The 21,701-nt window shown below is 37.6% G+C and overlaps 1 protein-coding gene across 9 annotated transcripts in view; it reads right to left on the bottom strand.

Moving 5' to 3' along the window:
- EXOC6 (exocyst complex component 6) overlaps positions 1–21,701 on the bottom strand; it is an 85,557-nt gene that overhangs the window by 60,096 nt on the left and 3,760 nt on the right. For all 9 annotated transcript variants that reach the window (XM_079312399.1, XM_079312397.1, XM_079312395.1 and 6 more), the window contains exons 2-5: positions 4,685–4,856; positions 3,350–3,397; positions 3,142–3,232; positions 2,194–2,239 (exon numbers count right to left, since the gene is read on the bottom strand). In XM_079312399.1, coding sequence (XP_079168525.1) covers positions 2,194–2,239; positions 3,142–3,232; positions 3,350–3,397; positions 4,685–4,856 — 357 coding nt within the window. The remainder of the gene's footprint in view (positions 1–2,193; positions 2,240–3,141; positions 3,233–3,349; positions 3,398–4,684; positions 4,857–21,701) is intronic.

Genomic DNA, 21,701 nt, shown 5'->3' on the forward strand with positions numbered 1-21,701 from the left:
GCTCCATGGGATAGCCACCTGTAGACTGTATTATAGAGAATTGTAAAGTCACAGGCAAAATAGTAACTGTAGTGTAGCTAATGAAAGAGTTTTCTGAGCTGCAGCAGTTGCCTGCAGCAGAGTCTGAGCCTTCTGCACTCCATGTGATTTCAAGATACATCAAAGCTATGGCATCTCCCCTCTCCTTTAGATCTCTTTATGGTATGACAATAACATGTCCAAACCCATCAATTCAGGAGTCCTTTGACTTTTTAAGACTTCCTGTCTGGCAACAACTTCCACAGGAAAATTATCAGATAGAAGTCTATTAGATTTGAAGAGTACTGATGGTTTCTCAGAAAGCACATCAACAATCAGTTTACTCTACAAAAGCACTAGCAAATACAGAGTCAAAACGCTAAAAAACAGCAGAAATTTTATCCCACCTAAATGATGTTTACATGACAACATTAGGAACTACAACTTCCCTTGTGACTCAAAACCAGGATGCTTGCCTTGCCTGATGGACCAAAGGTAGGGCAGAATGCAGGCATTGAACCCAGTGTTTTCAATACTTCCAGGACACTAAGTGTAGCATTAACCACAGAAGACCTTGCAGAGGGAAGTGGTGTGATACAGACAGCACATTTTTCAGTCTGATCTCTGACATGAGTAGCACAGGGACAGTTTACATCTTTCTGGAGAGCTGCTCCAGAACACTGCAACAACATGCTACTACTACTACTACATGCCAGCTACTCTAAGCAGATGCTCAGCCAGTGTCCTGTTCAGAGGTAGCACTGTATAGTAGTCAAGCTGATGAGATCTACCACATTGGTTCATATATAGCAAGTTTTAATTGTAATAAGAGACAGCATTGTGCCACAGCTGTAAGGTCATTATTAAAGCTTTTGCATGTCTGCAGAAGACCTCTCAGAGAGCAAACATGTACAGGTATCACACAGCACATATATCACTGTCAAAGATGCATCAGATTTACTGCAATGTTCATAGATCTGATATGCCCAGTTAATCTGAAGCATTTTGGACATGCCTGCATACAGGCTTTAAGAGCTGATTGCTCACATGGTGGCTGCTCTTGAGGGTTTTCAGATGTCCAAGAGTATGGTAGGAGGTGTTGGCTACTCAGAAACCAAAATCCAGACAGTCCAAAAGAAAATCTGTTATTACATAGCAGCCTTGCAGACAACTGACTGTGCACAGCTAGCTCCAAATGGAAACAGTCCTGTCCAGACAGACTTGTCAGCAGGAGCTCTCTGCAGTGGTGCCAAGTGCACAGAGGCACCGCCAGCAACCAGGAACCCAGAAAGGGCAGGCTCAGAGCATCAGTGTGACTGAGGCACTGTGAAAAGCAGGCAGGGATCAGGGTGGCAGTGAAGACATGGAAATCATGAAGAAGAAAACAGCAGCAGTGGTATTGCTGGGGTGGGTGTGTGAGGTGCAGGCAGCAGCCCAGGATGCAGCTAAGGCAGGAGGCAAGGGCAGCCAAGCTGCCATGAAGGGAGAGAGAACTGGGGATACTGGGACTACAGCAGCAGTGAGTGGTTCCCGGAGAAAATAAAAAGTGGAGACACAACAGGAAGGAGCAGCTGGTCATGTACCAGTTAACTATTATCCTAGAAATTAATTTTTAATTATAGTTTTAATTATTTTTAACAAGTCAATTAGTCACAGAGGGAAAAACCCCAAACAACACATTATCTGCACTTCATTCTCATAGTCCTATTTACACAAAAAGCATACAGGAACGACATAGGTCTAAAGAAAGGTATAGGGAGCAAAATGTCCTTTCTTCTGGCATTATCTGTTTAATTTAAATGTATCATGATATATTAATCAGATATTAATGTGCTCTAAAAGACCTTTAGTCCCTCGGGACCTTATTCTTCTCACTCCTTAAACTGCTTTAAGTAATAAAACCCAGTAAACTTTATTTCACATTTTATAATCATAATTTCACTACATGTCATACCCATTTAAGTAAGCATTATTTTACATGGCAATCGCCAAGGTCCTAGAAGTTCTTCAATGCAACATTTTCAAATATTCTTGAAATACAGACCAGTATTAGAAAACAAAGACTACACATATACCAAGCTACAGACTAAGAACACTTACTTGTCTACATAAATATTTGCTATTCTGTCGACTTACAAATGTTACATTTTTTCTCACAGAAATAAGTTTACTCACCTTTTTACACTCATCTGTTCTTTTAGTTTGCTGTACATTTCCAGCACTGCATAAAAGCAAGCAGATTAACTTGTGAGTCTTATTGTGGCTTTAGTTAATAAAAGAGGAAAATACGTACTGTAAAGGACAAAACTAGAAATAGAAAACGATGTGCTATATTTACCTTATTTAATTCCTACTGTAGCATAAATGTGATAAAACTAGCAAAAAAATATTCTAGAATGCAGATAAAAAAAGAAAAAAACAACAGGACTCTTAACAGCTTTTAAATTAAAAAGAATTAAGATTAACAAGCAGTCAACACTATACATATCAAGCATATTCATTCACTTACTACATGCCACAACCTGATCTGCATTACCAGTCCGTGGCCCATCTCCATCAAAAGGCAACAGTACCACCTACTGTATCCAGAACACGTCAACAAGACTTCACAAAGAAAATTCTCAAATCTACTGTACACCAATATGACAAACAGGATAAAACCCTTATGAAGCTGTGTGCAATCCTACAACATTATCTTCCTGAAACTTTAGAGCCCCTTTGTTTTATTGCAAAACACCTGCAGTGACACACAGCTAAACGTACAAGGCTGAAAGAGCATCATTAGTATTTTCCCCAGTATTCAAACACTAAAACCCACCCTTTCAAGCAACAAATTAATTGTTTACCATATTAAAAATATTGGTTCATTCAAAGCTGTATGTGGCTACATTGTTTGTGCCATTTAAATGTCTCACTGTCTTCTGACATTGTCACAATTGCTCTGTGTCAAATATTGCAAAAGACATAGAACATACATGTTGACATCTTCTTAAAACCTATTCATTTTTTTGTTAAACTGGATGGTACAGGATCAGAACTTAGAAAATATGGAAAACTTTTCTTTTTGGCTATTGTGACTTACTTTATTTAACTTGCCATTGTATTTAGCTACAGGTCACTCACCTGGAAGACACAACTGTAGTTTTTCCACAACTGTTGTAATATTCCGCTGCTGAACTCTGCATCGGATGATTTCCTCTGTTTGGGCTATCACCTTAAAGGTTATTTTTTTAGAAAAAATAAGGAAAGAAAATCACACTTAAATTATGCACATAAATTTATTTTGCCACAAATATTCATAAAGTCCATATAGGAAGCACCATTTTCTCACCTCTTTCCCAGCATCCTGAAGCCTTCGGTTGGTATCAGTAACTTGGACCTTAAAAATAATTTCACCTTTGTTAGACAAATATGCATATATTGCCCTGATGTGACTGCTCACCCTTGTAATCAGATCATGCTTCCTGAGAAACTTAGAACAAAGAAATGCAAATTCAAATTAACTCTACAGCTTGAACTTGAACTTTTGATCGCAAAGGGCTTTTGTTAAATTCAATTACTTATGACAGTTCTTTCTAACAGATTCTGTGGCAAACTTCTCAAATTTACTTGGGATTTTTGAACTTTCCTTGTTTCTGTAGGTCTGTCAAACAATTCAAATCATTGACCCAATTGACCACTGGTCCCTTTTTGATAACCTCAATGAGCTCTATGGGCCATTCATTGTCTGTAAGAAATGGTGATTGCATTTTATGGTAATTAAACATTCATACTTTGCTGAATGCAAACACTGGGTGGTTGATTAACATCAAACGTGGAAATCTCCAAACCACAGCAACATTTTAATGCTGCAGGTGCAGGCAAAGCTCAACCTCAGATTTTCCCACATAGTAAGTGACTCATTAGGTCATCATAATAAGGAAGCACATTCTAGTTTATTAAAAATCTCATTAATTTCTGAACAAAGATGCTCAATGACCTCATTGATGCTGTATTTGGTCTCTTGTTATCTGAATATCCTTTATATAATGGTCTTCTAATCATAACCTCTGATGAACTATGCTCATTCTGTCTGGTGTGCATATTTTGCTCTCAAAAGTGTAAGGAGAGCTAAAAGGGACGGATCTCATAATTCACTATTCTGCATTCTGATCTGTGAGGAAATCTTGGTTCTCATATCTCATGAAAACTACTAACATCACCTACTCTCCTGCTCATTACAAAGTAAAGAACAGGGAGTTTTTCCATGCATAATTGTAGTATTTTTAGTTTTCTAATAAGGACTTTCAATTCTTCTAAGGTCTGACATATAAACACATGATTGGGAAAAGACCTATTTAAGAAACACTGTGTTTATCATTTGTTGTCCTTCACCTTCTGAGAAAGCCTTTAAAAAAAGGCAAAATAATTTGGTAGCATTTTCTGAAAACATAAATTAAAAAAATCAAAATGAGATGTAATAAATTATTCAGCTTTGTAAATATAAATTACTGTATCAGGCAACATGGCTCTAATTACAAATCCTGTTCAATTCACTTCTAAAAAATTGCTGCAAACATCAGAATACATGTGATAAACACTAAATAAATCTCCAGTAGAGAGTCCACCTCCTTCTTTTAAATTCTAAGACAATAACATATGAAACCCTGAGAAACTTTTTCCTTACCTTTAGTTTTTCTGCATCAGCCCTAACTTTAAGAAGTTCTGTAATAGCATCCACAAAGCCCTGATGGTGAAAATTGCACATCTTTTCTATCTCCCTGTCATGGTTACGTATGCAGGCATCAAGTTTTTCCATAAACTTCTGATGTGCATTTGGTTGGTCATCATATACAGACCTGTCAAATACAAATAAGAAAATAAAAGTTTACTTTTTCCCCCAGTTGAAAATAGCATGTATACAACAATCTTTATTGAAACCTATCTTTCTTAACAAGAGAACAAAAGCAAGCAAACTTGATGTTAGTGGCATCCTTTGGTGGATCCACTCCATCAAAATAGGATTAAAAAAAAAAAAAAGGCACAAAATTGAGAACTGATGGCACAAAACCCAGCCCTTATGGCATTAATCCAGGTGCTTAACCAGTTACATCATGGTTGACCTGAGCCTCACTGGTCTGTTATTTATGCCCTAATGCTCAAATATGGGTACAAAAGAATCAGTTTCTCCAACCACCTCAAATAGCATGGATCAGTTTTCCATCAAATTCCACTCTTTGCTAAATATAAAGAAGTGCAAACATACAAATCTGCTTTCCTGGTATTCCTAACAGCAGAGTTATCCAACTAAATCAGGGTTGGATGCCTCCAGCCACAATGACCGGAGCATTGTGCGGCTGCAGCCGGACCCCTGGCAAAGGCAATCCCCAAAGCTCCATCCCCTCCTGCCCAAGCCCAACAACTCCCAGGGCAAAAATCCATGACATGCATACACCTAAGGCTGCCTCCTCCGTGGCACCTAACTATTAGGAAGGGCTAGAATCAGATCTTCTTGCTTATTTTACTAATTGTTGACTAGCTCACTTAGAAAATGCCAGCAGGAAACATGGGAGAAATTACTGGTGTAGTTTCTTAAGCAGCATCAGAAACAGAAATCTGCATGGAAAAATGCTCAAACATGAGAAGGAGCAAAGGAGGTGCAGGGCAATTTAAAGCTTTAGACTTTGGCAGAGTAAGCAAGAAAAGAGGTTTTACACAGAGCGGTACCAAAAACAAAGGTATGAAGTCTCCCAACAAAGGCAAGGCACAGACAGTTCCAAAAACTGGTTAATAATTTCATACAGCAACAATAGCAAGGACTGGAAGTTTTGAAGTAGCTTTTCACAGAGAACGAGAACAGCAATACAAGGATGATTTAATCATACATATACAAACATGTTTGTACTGCAAACTACAAGTGTTAAAAAACAACTGATCAAAAAACCTTTAAATTGCTTTTTTAGCCTCTAATTTCCTTTCACAATTATAAAGTTTTCTCCAGATATTTCTAAGGAGAATATTATTTAGAAAAATGAAAAATTTAAAAATGTTAACATGAGGAAAAGAAAAGGCTGAAATTCCAAGAGTTTCAGTGTTACTTGCAGAATTACAGTCTTAAGTTCAACACCCAGGCAACCATGAGTCCAAGTCTCTAAAACTCTTGAGTAGCAAGAAGTACTTCCCTCCCAGTCTTCCTGGAGAAGTATGATTTCCCATATTCTTCAAGATTCTATTTTCTAACCAGACATCTGGGCTTTGCTGAGATTCGAGCTCACCATCAGCACAACAAACCTATCGCTGAGTGTCTGACAGGAACATGACCTTTCAATGAGGAAAAGGATGCAGAAGAGATTGAAGAGAGTCTTGTAATAAGATTATTTATACTTTTTGAGTTTCTTTAGACCTCTTACAATATATTCAGAAAAGCAACTGAACTTAAGTGACAGAACAAAGGCAAAATGATGTCCTACATGTTGAAGGAAGAAAGCCAATTCCTTATATTCTGCTTTTTATAGATACTTTTTCAGCAGAAAAATCTATTGAATAAAATTTTCCAAGAATACCCACTTTTGCTTATGATAGGAAAATAAGTCTGTGGTAATGAAAGCAGGTTCTTTCCTCTAAAGTGCACCAGGGGAAAAATAAGATTGTTGACCATAAGGTAGTTCACCCCTCACCATTTCTACCACCACATGATGGCTGGAGGGAGCAAATGTGTGTCACAAGAGACCTGCATCACCAGGGGAAATATCTACATGCAGAATCCAGTACTGGCTGAAGGAAGAAACAGCATCCTGGCCTGGGAGGACAGAAAAGTGCAGGACACAGCTGGCTTTGAGTGAGATCTCATCAGGCAGCCTGACACTCTGCATGAGAAGCCACAGGGGCAAGTGCACCATAACACTGTCACCTGCAGAGAAATGGGGAAGGGATGAGAAAAAGGTTCAATGACTGATGTGGTAGCAATCCAAAATACACATTACAGTTACATGACTGCTGTTTAGCTAAGGAAAGGGTCGGAGATGCTGGAAGCTGCATCCAACTGCCAGCAGAGTTCTTGGAGAAGAAAAAAGATTAGGAGGACCAGAGGCATTAAAGTGCCTTCATGGATATCTGGCAAGCATGAGCCTCCTCAAATTGGGCTGGACTCACTACCTATACTGCACTGCATGATAAAAAACAAAACAAAAAATCAAACCAACCAACCAACAAACCCAAACGCATAGAAAAAAACAAACAAAAAAAAACCATACACAGAAAAGAAAGTTCAATTTATTACTGCTTTCTTTAGGCTTTTTGTTTAAGGGTGTAAGAAGCCTACAAGTTTAGGTCTCCTTCCAGTGTTCTCAAAGAGAAGTGAGAAAGGAGCATCATTATCACAAAGACTGGCGACTTCTATGTGCCCAAACTGTAAATCATGTCATGCAAGCATAAATGAAAAGAGCAGAAAACACAACTAAAATGAGAATGAGACCGTGAAAAGATGGTACAAGAGGAATTCCATACTTGAATTTGTACCACCAAACTTTCTTTGACAGTAGCAATACATTATGTTTTTGGACTTAGTTATTGCATGATGTTTTGGGGGTACCCAACAGCTGCCTTAAAAACTTTTGATCCATTTCACATATGTGCTAACACTTTCAGACATGCTCTTATAATACTGACAAAAAGAGATCTTTTGCAATCAGAGGATTTGTCTTTAAAATGTTATCAAAAAATTCCAGAAAACATAGCCAGAAGTTCTGGAAGTACATACAATGTAGCATTGGCAATACAGTTTTCACTGTTATAAAAATATGTATTGATTATGTTTTCCTCAATATTAAGGCCGCTTATGCTTAAAGTTAATTATAATAAAGTACTGGTTTTTAATCTCAGGGTTATTATCAAAATATTTAATTGAAAATAATACAGGGAATAATTGATGAAAATAAAGGGGAAGGAAGCAATACTTTCCCAATACCTTAATCACAAGATTACCCTATCTTCTTAAAATAAAAGTTACTATTTTGTGTTGCACATTGTACCTTTTTCTGCAAGGATACTACTAAAACTGTGACCTATGATTCAAACCAGTATTTTGACAGACCTCCCTAAGATGCACTAGTAGTATAAATTCCATGTTAATTACATAAGTAAACAGCTCCACCTTGTGGGAACAACAAATCAACGCTCAACAGCACATGAGTGAAAAAACCCTGAGACAGAACTGCTCACCTTCACAGAAATAAATCATCAGAGTATTGAAAAGAAATTCACTTTTTGCATCACGACTTTCTCATCTATGTGAGGATATGAATAAACAGGTTTATTGACTCCCTTAGGACACTGTCCTCTGAGGACACTTTACACATGCAATTTCAGGGGCTTCAAAACAATGTCTGGCCTATAACCACCCTTTTTGAAAATATAAGTGTACAACAGGCCATCTTTGGCCATGGATAGAAATTAGGCTTTTTCTCAAATCTGAAAACACAACTGAGACAATACACACCTGATGTACCTGTTAGGGAACATCAGAGCTTATTTCTGATTAGAAGCTCATTTTCCATACATACACTTATTTCTAAGATTACCTACACCTATCTAAATAAAGAATTGCTACCTCTTAGTAATTATGTGAAAGTATACATTTCAACAGATGATACTGCAAGAGATGCTGACTACAATTCTCCACTTTTGAGAGCTAAATTATCAGGCAGACAAATCATCAATAGTGCAGTATATGGGAGAGACGTGAAATTCTAAAACCATCCTAGAAATAATTCTTTAAAACTGCAAGACAAAATTAACTGAATTTACAACACACAGAGTTCTGTTTGAAAGCAAGTGAGGAAGTAGTAACCTTTCCAGCTCCATTTCTTCAGGAGATGACAATGACATGCAATTATGTCTACCCTAAAAATCTCTCTCACTGTAAATTGCTTCAAATCCAGCAGTAGGAAATATCATAAAAAGGGGCATATAGGTGCCTAGGATACCAAAGGAATGTTTACATGTGCAATACACAGTTCTTTCAGGTTTTGTTTACATTTATACACCTCTGAATGAAGAGCCCCAAGGATCCCCTTGCTTTATGAGCCCCTGAAGTGGAAACTGATGGTCTGAAATACAGCACAAATTTGAACTGTGTCAAACTGAAAGACATGATCAGTTTTTACTAAAACTGCTTTCAACCTCTGATCTGCCCAACTATAGCAGCCTATAGACTACTAGTGGTTGAATCATATCATGAAATTTTGACAAGAAAATTTTTTTTCTTGGTATGAGTCTTCAGACTGGATAAAAAAAAAAAAAAAAAAAAAGAGAGAAAATCACAAATGTTGGAGAAAAAAGTTTATGTTTGATTTTGGCACCCAAAAACCCAAACCAACAGAACATTATCATCTTAATTTTCAGTCTGGAATGAGAGAAATTTAACTTGAGTGACTACTTAGCCACCAGTATGGCAAATCAGTGGCAGGACAGGTACTGATTTCCTTCCTAAAGAACAGGGCAAGCAGGGAACCCATGAAGAGCATAAGCAGAGTTGAACAACTTTCCTGGTAATATGTAGCAGGTTATTTGTCCATATTCCCAGAACTCTGCATATAAACTGAGAGACTTGGTTTTTTTGACTCATTCCAAAAATTGGATGAGTCATATTAATGCCAGTCTAGGTAAAAAGTGTAGAAAGTACATGAAAAAGGAAAAAGAATAAACTAGGAGCAGCCAGAGACTGACCTAAAGGAGAAAAATGTTTGAGTTCACTGGATACATTTATTTATTTATGGATATTTTTACCTCAATCTTTCTTACCAGATAGGCTGAAGGGAGAATGACAAGGATAAACAGATTTGAATTTAGGTCTCAAGAAATAACAAAGGAGGATTTTCAGATATGCAACCGTTTTCCAGTTGAAAACAATAATATTAGTTTACTTTACACCGTAAAAAAACTTCCTTAAAACTTTTACTTTCAAAACTGAAACACAATATGAAAAATGTGTATTTAATAGGTCTCACTGATGACTTTTTGTGTTTACATGCAAAAATACACTGAAGCACCAGAGGGCACCATCCTATGCACAAAAATATCAAGTTAAGTAAAAAAGCTTATCTCCAGGGAACTAAGATTCAGTTAAAAATCTGAAACCTTTTCAAGCCAAGAATTCCACACAACCCTTCAAAAAAATTAATATTCAAAATAAATTATCCTGAAATCGTCTGATCTATTCCATAATGACAGCCTCCATACATACACATTATCACTCTAAGTGAGCATCATAAATATCTTCACAAATGGTTACATCTCACTTCAAAAATATATTTCTGCTATCATTTCATACGAATATTTCTTTGCATGGCATCAAGATAGATGTCCTTAAATGCCTAACTGTACTAACTCCTACTAACTGTAGGAGTAAAAGAGGATGACAATTTCACCAACAAGAAGGGAAATAGAGAGTTAGAATGGAAAAAAAAAATTATTGTATAAGCCCAGAAATTAATTTAATACATTGACTGGAACACTGGAAGGCCAGGCAACATAAGTGCATATAGACTATTAAGAGTAAAAGCTGAAGAGCCCAAAATCACTTTTTGGAAGTTCAGCAAATGCCTCAAATTTGCTTTTTCCCCTCCTTATCTCCAGTCTATCTCCACACCTATGGCCTCTAGATGAGGCCAATAATCAGACCTAAGTACAACTTCTACTGAAATCTTCTTGTTTTAGCATGGAAAAATAGATTGCAAGAATAATCAGAATTGGAACTGAAGTAATTTTGTCTCATATCTATAGCAATAGCTGTAACTTTTTGAAGGAGAGAAGAACTGCTCAGGAACTCAGGCTTCAGGCCAGAAAAATTAACTTGAAGAGTTTATTTTATTAAAAATAAAATATATATACTTTCATAAGGAAATAGTAATTCATAAGGTAATATGAATTCCTGCTAGGTGATAACTCTCTCACTTGAAAATCATTACTAGAACAGTCTATTAGATAAAGAAAAAGTAATATTTAACAAATTCCATTGGAGTTTTAAAAATTATTATTTCTTGAAGGTTTTTTAAATGGGCAATGATTCGACTTTTAATTGCAATCCATATTCAGGAAATACAAATCTGAGCTTATAAAGCATTACCGTAAACTTTTGGAGAGAACAATTCTCCTTCTAGTAATCATTTGTAATAGCAGCAGCAGAGACTTTTAAAACAGATCACCTATTTTAAAATAGTCAAAAAACATGCCAGAAAAAAAAAAGAGTAAAAACGGCAATCTTTTTACAGGACAGAGAAACCCCTTATTAATGACTTGTCACCTTCCACCATTTTCACACCTCCCCCAACCCATCCTGTTCTGTCCCATTTCTAGAATGAATTGCAGGTTTCCCCACCCCTGCCTATATTGCCACAAAGTCTTTCATTTCCTGATTACACAAGACATATGAAGCAATAAAAAACTGTATGTACACATTCCTTTCAGGATACTGATAACCACTCAGTAAATGCCAATCAGTTACAAGTCCATGAATGCTGTGACAATGACAGGAATTACACGTATCTGTACAACAGTTGCACGAGTTTGACATGGAATGTGAGTCTGACCATGCGACTTCTGACCTTCAACGGAAGCAAGAGAAAAAGATTCATTTGTAGAGCTACAAATTAAACACCATGGAGGGAAAAATATTTACTGATTACTTTGATCAATTAAATGAAGGCATAAAAAAAAATCCCCCCAAACATGCATTTTTAATTCAATTTTTCAAAGTAATATTTTAAACAGAACAAACAGATATAACAACTCTCAAATGAAGAAACCGTGCTTATGGATAATAATGTTTTTAGAAATCATATCTCACTCCCAATGCTAATTTTGTCCTGGTGCTAGAGATGCTCTCAACTAGTTACCATACAAACACTTCAAGAAGTGACGCCCTAGATGCTCTCCCTATTTTTCCTTTCATTGAAAAAAGATCCCCAAATGAAACAAAATATATTTTTACAATAAAATTCTAAAATAAAGTAGTAATTACAATTCAAATTTGCATGATGAGTTTAGTGGGATCACTGCAAGCACAAAATACTGACAATGCAAATTAAGACTTTGCCCTTAAAACAGCCCTGTCACACTGTGACTATAACCATGGCATCCCTAACCATGATACTGTATCACACACTCCATTTGAGCTGCAATTTCACAGGAAACACTGCAGAAACTTCCTTTGTCCTACAATATACAAAGATATTTTCTGTTTACACAATCTGCAAACTTTGTAAGGATTTTTCCACGGAGTAATGTCATATAGGTGGTTGCATACACCCTAAAAAGCTTTATAAAATAATGTCCAGGTGTTTCCTGTAATTCAATTGCAGTTATGGTAATAAGCACATTTCTTAAAACCTAAACAGCCTTTCAATGCCAGATGCTACCTATGTTCCAGTTCTGCCATTCTTACTCATAATTACACCTCACCACTCTATTTAAAAAGCCCACATTACATGCCAGAACAAAACAGATCTCAGCTATGGCCTATTCAGATAAAAGATTTTATTAATCTTAGTTTAGCTGTTATGCTTTGCTTGCCTGCTTTTCCTGGATGTGCAATTTCTGTGAATTGTTCTCACTAATAGTATCCTGTTTCTATGAGCAGGAAAGGGCCGAGTACAGTTTGTTAGTTAACATTACTTCCTATAAGCAGGGTCCTTATTCTGTAGTAGCAGCACTAGAGCAGTCATTGTTCATGCTGGATAAGCAATGGATCATGCTGATGGCTGTTAATGGACATCCTCTGCAGAGAAACACGAGCTGATAATCAGTACACCCAGATTTGCAATAGACTTCCTCCTTCCTGTTTTTACACTGCTGACCAAGGAGATGCCTCTTCCTGCTGAGCCTTTGTGCGACTTACTGATGTATGAAGCAAGAAACTGAAAAACAAGTGCAGTGCTACCGCTTTCTTTCCTAATTTTGTGTTGAAATAGCAGATAAAAAGGCAGCAAAGGAAACAGCAGCTTTGCTTGCTCTGGTACTGGCTATCACCACGGAATGAAGTGCCAAGTTTGGCCATCTGTTTCATATACCTACACGGATACAAGTGGATGGCGCTGGAACCTACGTTATTTCATAGAATATGAAGTAGGAAAACTCAAGTCTATATAGCAATATTTTTATCTTCCCTTAATATTTCCAGAGACTGTTTGTTGCATAAATTGTTATATTTTAGGAGCAATGGATTCATCTGTAAATCAAATTGTGAGCTTCTAAGTTATTTTAAAAAAATTGAGGAGATTTCTATTACACATGTACCAGAAATAATCTGGCATATATTACAACCTCTAGCTAATCTGTCAACTTTATCTAGAGCATTTGAGACATAATCTTTAAGATAAATATACACCAATTGTTTTGGAAGAAAATAAATTTCATATTTCAACAATCTCATCTATCTCTTCACAAGACATAAGAAACAGAACAGAATATTTAATGTCAATGTGTAAGTTACTTATTTCAACAGGCTTTGAATATCAACACTAGAGATGTAAATACTTTATTTCAGAAACTTAAGAAGTTCCAGATAAAATAAAATACCCAGTAATTAAAAAGTCTCAAAAGCAATTGGATTAAGAATGTATTCTACTCAATATAGATCAAACCAGACAACTCTTTGCTGTGTCACTCTCCTCTGCAAACATATACCATGCAAGCATGTATTTTACAATGATTTTGTATTATTCTTTTTTGTTAACTCTATGAGCTCACCTAGCCTATACATAAAAAATCATCATGTATTTAATTCATGTAAAACAACAGCCTGTGCTGTGTATTTTTTGCATATCTCCCAGTATCACTGAAGAAAATAAAAAATCTAAAAAAAACGCTGTTTTCAATTCAGAAGCTGAACTGAAACTCAGAGTGTTTCGCTCAGTTAGGAAACCATTAAGTGTTGATGCAACTGACTAACTCCAGTTCTCTACCTGCTTGACAAAGAAAATCTGCTTGTTTCTTTGCAGCTTCCTAAGTTTATAAAACATACCAGAACAAATATACAGTATAAAACAGTATCTGCTATGTTATTTTAATGTTGAAATTAACTGAAAACAAGACTTGTAAGAAAACATTGCTTCCATGAAAAAAATGGGGTAAAAATCCTTCAAAGTCACTCTATGCCTAAGGAAGTGTGCAAACAGTGAAAGTGCCAAAACTTGATAATTTAAACATTTCCTTTTGAAGCTGAAATGTCTCAAAAGTATTCCCCAGGTACATATATGACAGTACACACTTTATTAATTTTGTATTACTTTGATTCACAGGAGAATTGCAAGTCATACTCACTGCAATTTTGCAAGCAAATTACTTTCCCTGAGACACAGTGAAAATCCCACTACTAGAACTGAACACTTTCCTCATGATATATTAAAAAAAAAAAATCCCCAGTGTCCTTCTTTGTCCAATCCCATCTTTCCACCAAGGCTGATGCACACTAAAATCTGTTTCCTTCCTTCTTAATTCCTCCATCAGTGATTAAGTTCCCTACTAGTTTGCTATTACTGGCAAAGGCTGAGGTATGGAATGGGCTTCAGCCAAGGTCCAAGAGAGATCATTAACTCCTTCCTGCACAGAACCCAGTTTGTCAGGAGTACAGGTAGTTCTGTAACAGACATGTACAAGATGAAGAAGAGATGCACTGTTGAAAATGCATCTCATGCATCTCAAGCTGAACGTCAAATTGAACTGCTATTGTTATACCAAGCTCTGTGGTGACAGGGATTAAGCTTGGGCATTTCAACCATCACCAGAAAATAGCCAGACAGACTAGCCACAGCTAGATTTTACAACTAGCCACAGCAAGCCCTTTAGCAAGATAAAATCTCATGTGATTACTTGATGCTGATGCAAAACTAGATCCATATTTTTTAATGAGTTAGTACTTAATAGTTTACTACAACCCATAAAAATAGTTTCCTATTTGCAAATCCTTTTCTGGCATTATCTTAAAAGCATTATTTAAGACATATTAATCCTCTTCAATTTGGATGAGCTCATTTTAGTAGTATAATACATAAAATGCAACATGACATAACTTGCAAATACACCAGTACTAACCAGTCAAAACCAAGCTTCTATATAACTGCATTATGCTAAGGTTCCTCAGGTAGATATCAATGGTTCAGTAACACACAAAGCAAGCTGGAGCACAGGCTATGCTGTTGGCTTTCCAAAAGAATCTGCAAGGAAGTAAGCACTGGTGTGACTGGCATTTGTGAAGGATGTAAAATTATGCACTTCCTATGCACATGGCATATCCAAAATCTGGGTCACCAGACTGACTAAATTCAGCTTGAGGAACAAGTCAATGAAGAGATGACAGGAATAAAAACTGGCTTTTCTGAATTTAACTGATGTTAAGTGTGCACAAGCATAAGCTGCTCATATGAAGAAAAGGCTGAATTTAAATGAGACAGTGACACAAACTGCATGAACCATCTATTAAGTACACCATTCTGATGATGATGCACCAGATGATCTCCCTATTTTAAAAGCTTTAATGTATTTTGAAGCTTGTTTCCTAAACACTGGGACAATTTCAAGCTCTTTGTTAATGCTTGTGAAATTGGAGAGAGCTATTTCAGAACAATTCATACAGGTTACTAGCTAGGTTAAAGCTTCACTTGGCAGTTGCCCATTTGGAAATCACTGCAAGAACTGAGTCAGAAGCTGACGCGTGAACAGTTAAAAGATCAAGATAACCTGATGTGCAGACACACATTTCATGACAAACTTAATCAGCATTGAACTTAAAGATTTTTTCACAACCAAAAAAATGCAGTGCAGATATGATTACCTGCAAATAGTTTCAGGCTTTATAAAAACTTGAGAAGTAATATGTTGAAACTTGCAGGGCGATGCAATGCAAGTGGTTCCTTCTAAAACACCTTTGCTACCAAAGGCAAATGTGAGCAGGCTACAGAAAAATCAGAACTGCAGTTCTGCTGCTGAATGTCAGATTAATCAGTCTACAGAACACATTCTTCATGTGCCTTTTGACTCTAAATAATAGACTAGCAATAAAAAAAATTGCTCCTTCACAGCAATATATATCACATAGGCAGATGCTTTATCTGACTGTTGTCTTTCAACTTATATATTTGGAATACCATCAAATCCTGCACAAATAACAAAATCTGCAACTGACACTACAAGTAATCATCTATTTTTTTAGGATACGCTGGTTGACAGCAAGCAGGCAATCCTTACTCTATAACAACACAGTCACAAAACAGAAGTTAGCTATATTATAATAAAGATAAACTGATATATAAATATATGTACTGGTTTGGGCTGGGGTAGAGTTAAATTTCTTCCCAGTGGCTGGTATGGGGCTGTGTTTTGGATTTGTGCTGCACACAGGGCTGATAATTCAGAGATGCTGTTGCCATTGCTGAGCAGAGTTCACACAGAGCCAAGGCCTTTCTGTGCTGCCACACTGCTGAGGAGGCTGGGGAGAGTCACAGCCAGGACAGGTGACCCCAACTGACCAAAGGGACATTCCAGAGCAGAGAGCATCCTGCTCAGTACATGAAGTGGTGGAACAGGGAGGAAGGGAGGAGACATTTGTAGTAATGAAATTTTGCCACAACAACCCCCTGTAGTGCTATAGGCTGGGGACAGTGTGGCTGGACAGTGCCCAGGCAGAAAGGGACCTGGGGGTGCTGGTCAACAGCCAACTGATCATGAGCCAGCAGCGTGCCCTGGTGGCCACGAAGGCCAGTGGCATCCTGGCCTCTATCAGGAGTGGTGTGGCCAGCAGGAGCAGTGAGGTCATTCTTCCTTTGTACTTGGCACTGGTGAGGGCACACCTTGAGTGCTGTGTCCAGTTCTGGGCCCCTCACTTTAGGAAGGATGCTGAGACACTTGAGCACATCCAGAGAAGGCAACAAGGCTGGCGAGGGGCTTAGAACACAAACCCTGTAGGGAACAGCTGAGGGAGCTGGGGTTGTTCAGCCTGGAGAAAAGGAGACTCACGGGAGACCTTATCACCACCTACAACTCCCTGAAAGGTGGTTATAGTCAGGTGGGGGCTGGTCTCTTCCTCCAGGCAGCAGCTGACAGAACAACAGGACACAGCCCTAAGCTGTGCCAAGGCATATCTTGGTTAGAGATCAGGAAAAAATTCTTCACTGAAAGAGTGGTTGGGCTCTGGAATCGTCTGTCCAGCAAGGTGGTGGAGTCACTGTCCCTGCTGTATTTAAAAAAAAGACTGGACATGGCATTCAGTGCCACAGTTTATTTAGTTGATGAGGTGGTGTTAGGTCACAGGTTGGACTCAATGATCTCAAAGGCCTTTTCCAACCAACTTCATTCTGTGATTCTGTGTTCCAAAGTAACCACTAGGTGCAATGAGGTCCTGCTGTCCTGGACATGGCTGAACGCCTGTCCCATGGGATGCAGGGAATTCATTCCTTACTTTGCTTGTGTGTGCAGCCTTTGCTTCCCTTATTCAACTGTTTTTATCCCAACCCACAAGTTTTCCAGCTTCTACCCTTCTGATTCTCTCCCCCATGCTGCAAGTGGGGCAGTGAATGAGCAGCTAGGTGGGCTTGGCTGCTGGCTGGGGTTAAACCACAACCACCATACATCAAAGCACAGTCCTGATCCAAAAGAGACCAAAGCTATCACACAAGGAATTTCCAGTTCTTTGGAGCTACTTTGTAACTTCTGTCTGAAAGGGAAGGAGGAATGAAACACATTAACTTGAAAACTGAGAAGGGCTTGAAAACTGACCATTAATAAAGATAGGGTCTACTGATTTTCAAATCAATAGCTTACAATTCTGTAAAAGATTATCATACTATTTGTAATAAAAATATATGATCGAACCATTAAAATTCTGATCTAAAGCACTGGCTGATGATCTCAGAATCTCTCTTATGTCTGCTCTATATTTAAAACAAGACTAAGCTATAGACAAAAATGTCAATTGCTGGCTCATGCTCCAAAACCAAAATAATGAAAAAAAATACTTTAGACAATCCTGCCAGACAAATAAGACCACAGGAGAAAAATTAAGGCAACCACATTTCGTTATTGGATAACCACACCACAAATCCCAACAGATCACAGGCAGAAAAAGTATTTCCCTTCCTGAAATTGTGTTAATGTTGTAAAATCTTCACACATTTTGAGATTTCATTCATAGTGCCTATGTTACTGCTTACTAACTGGTATGCTCAAGACACAGAATCAACTAAACCAGCTTGAAACTGTAACGTACACTTTCAGTAAAACTGAAGTTACATAATATTTAAGCACTCTGCTCATTTTGCTTTGGACAGGCCCCCTTAATGAATACAAGAATATCTCCAAAATACACATTACAGACCCCAGCCTGGGCAAAGCACCTGCAGTTGCAAAGTGTACCACAACAGTAAAAGCAGCAAAATTAGACTCTCACTCCATATCTCTAACTCTGAATTTTCTCAGAGACCTTGATCAGTAAAGGACAAAATAGTCTTGCTTATTTTCATAATGATGCCTTACTAAAGTGCAGCTTTTACCTTTGGCTTTCCTGCAACACAAAGACAGAAATTCGGAATGAACAGCTATCAATTGGTTCTAACACTTCAGCCAAACTCATTTATGATGTCTGACCTCCAAACTCTAATGAGAAAAATGCAGCACTATACAGAAATGATTTTGCTTTGAGTCTCAGCTGAGTGCTGCTTTTACCAGTGCAATGCAGTCCTAGATCAGTGGAAGGTGACTGCAGCATACTGCAGCATCAGAGAGAAATGCATCAACTGAACGGTCTGATTGCTGCGGCCAGTGACAACAGGACAGCACAATGTCATCACAGGAGGCTCTCTAACAACTCTGCAAAGAAGTTTCATGGCCAGCAAAACTTAGAGCAATCTAGAAGAAGCTCTAATATTTACCAGGCAACAGCTTGGTGATGACAGATTTCAGGAAGAGAGAACTTGATTAAAAGCATTTTTACACTGACTTTTGAGGAGCACTTTCCAAGCTGTGATTGTGGGTTAAAGCTACAGAGTACATTCCACTCATAGATACATCAGCAGACCTCCTTATCAACTTCACCTTAGCAACAAAATTTCCATTATCAAATCCCCCGCAGTTTTTATACTTAATATTACTTTCGTATTTTTTTCAGTCAAGGGATTGTGGGCATGGAGGTACTCCCCTGACAGGCTGTGCATGGGAAACACAGAACACTGCAGACTTAGTGACACAAGGCTCACAAGATAAAGTGTTTAGAGAAAATCTACCATATGCTTATGAAATATATTGCCAAGTTAGAGTTTAAGAGTTAATTCATTTGTTTTTTATAAAAGGTTTGAAATACTACACATTACTACAGACTCCAAGAGACTCATACCTATAGTAGACAGGGCACTGGCAGAACAACTTCTACTCTGTTGAGTCCCACTTCGACCTTTTTCAACCACCCATGATCTAACCATCAAATAAGAAGAGGATTTGCCTTACTAGTTATCACTGCATGTCCAACTGACTATTCAAGAAGTGTTAAGACACAGTGTTTAGTGAGAGCCTTAAGTTTTTTGTTATTAATTTTCTGATTTTTCTGTTGTCATTGAGAGTATTATGGGAATTGCCTTTCTTTCTGTCTTCTACCATTTCCTTCCTAAAGATTAGAAATGTGATAGCTCTCCTTGCAAGAAGCTCAAAAGTATGTATGCAGCAGGAATTATACAATATTAACATGTTATATAAAAAGGTGAGAGTGATGAGCCTTTAACAAGTTTTGTCATTAATCTCATTTTGTTAGCCATTAAAGCCAAAAATATGCTGACAAAAGCTTCACAGAGTCTGATGAAAAAAAAATAATCCTGGCTTGCTATATGCACAGTCTGCCTATTGAATGAAAGGCATGTTGGCTTAGATTTCATTTATAATGATTCAGCATGTGTTACTGAGTTTAGAGATGCAAGTAAAATAGCAGTAAATTTAAAATCAATAAATTCATCCAGTTAAAATCTAAAAAGAAAATTAATTTAATCCAATCTAATCTCTTAATTTCTTGAGATGCAGAACAGCCTTTAGGAGCTAACTATCCTAAACAGTAAATAATCCCAACTGCTCCAGCTATATGTTGATTCCTCCCATAAAGGACATGCATTTCACACTTCTCTTTATGGGTAGACCTCAGCAGTAGAAAATCATCTGCAGGATCAGTCTATATGTTGTTCCTTTCCTGTACATTATACACAAAACTACTATACATCATTAAATGATATTGTTTTTTCTATCATAAGAACAAGTGCTGCCACTCTAATAGCAGGGTAAGAAACAGCACCCTGGCAGGGACAGCTATACCCAACCAGCAAGTAAAACACTGAATAAAAACAGGAGGAAAAATGTGTTTCAGGCCCACAAGAAAAAAAGTGCACTTCCTTTGTGAAGCATGGATGCACCAGAAAGACATTAATACCTTGATATTAACAATTAAGGATAAGTCAGATCTTGCATATCCTAGTCTTCAGCATTTAATATTACCTCATACTACTTATCCAAACCACTCACCTCACATCCCTACTTTTGTTCTGCTATTTAAGTAGGTATGTTGGAACTTTATTTCATGTGGCAATGCTATAAATATTCTCCCAGCATTACAAACCAGAGATTACAAAAATATTGCACTTGACATAATGAAATTAATGTAATCTCAGTCATTACGTGAGACAACTGGCTTCAATAGCTTCTGTGACTGGAAATCAATGGATCACTTCATGTTGTAGCCTTATGCAACTGCACATAGAATTACTCATTTCTTTGATTCATATTGTTTAGCAAGTAAAACCTAGATCTCATGCAGAAAATAATGCCCCATTTTACATTCATGCTTCTTTCACTGAAATAGATCTTGTAATTTGATGTGGGACTTAAGACTTTTCAGTTTCACAGAGCAACTCACAAATTGTAGCACAGAGCTGAGCAGACAGCTCAAGTTTTGATCTTAAACACTGCTGTTCTTATGGAGTAGAAGCACATTTCTGTGGCGTTTGCTGGACTTCTTTCAAAACACTCAGCCAGGTGTAGCCACTCTCTCAACCCCATTTTTTTATTTAATTTGCAATTGAACATTACAGGTTAAATCAGATCAACATGCACTTTTTCCATAAAAATCCTTGAAGTCAGCAATGCAAAATTCCCTTACTGGAAAGTCAGTGATAAAAAATAAATATAAATTCTAGTGTTTATAAAAACATCAGCAATTTTAAATGCTTAATATGGATAAGAGATTCATATAGTCCCTTTCCCATCCATACCTGTGGATGCCTTCTTCTGCTGTGTAGCCAAATACTCTGTCCTTTCTACAGATTACTCTGATATAAGCTCTATACTGAAGATGGTGGAGAAACTGCAAATAATATTTTGTTGTGGTTTTTTGCAGACATCAGCTTCAACCTGCCTGGGCTTGTTAAGTGAAGTGTGGTGAAACTGCCTCCAGGGACAACTCAAGTCTGAAAGCATCCCAGCTGCTTTCTGTCAGCCTTAGCCCACAGACTCTTACAGGTGAGGCTCCTTGTGATGCTCAGCTTCAGCATCTCCACACTGTATTCCCAACAGCAGCTGTGTTTAAGGAACATAAGGGGAGATCAGAGCGCAGTTTGCTCCAAGCTGACCTCCAAGACCAGCCTGGGCCAGCAAGCAGCTCCTGTGTGATGTCCAGACAACCC

This window comes from Erithacus rubecula (genome assembly GCF_903797595.1).
Source record: "Erithacus rubecula genome assembly, chromosome: 9".
Taxonomy (NCBI): domain Eukaryota; kingdom Metazoa; phylum Chordata; class Aves; order Passeriformes; family Muscicapidae; genus Erithacus; species Erithacus rubecula.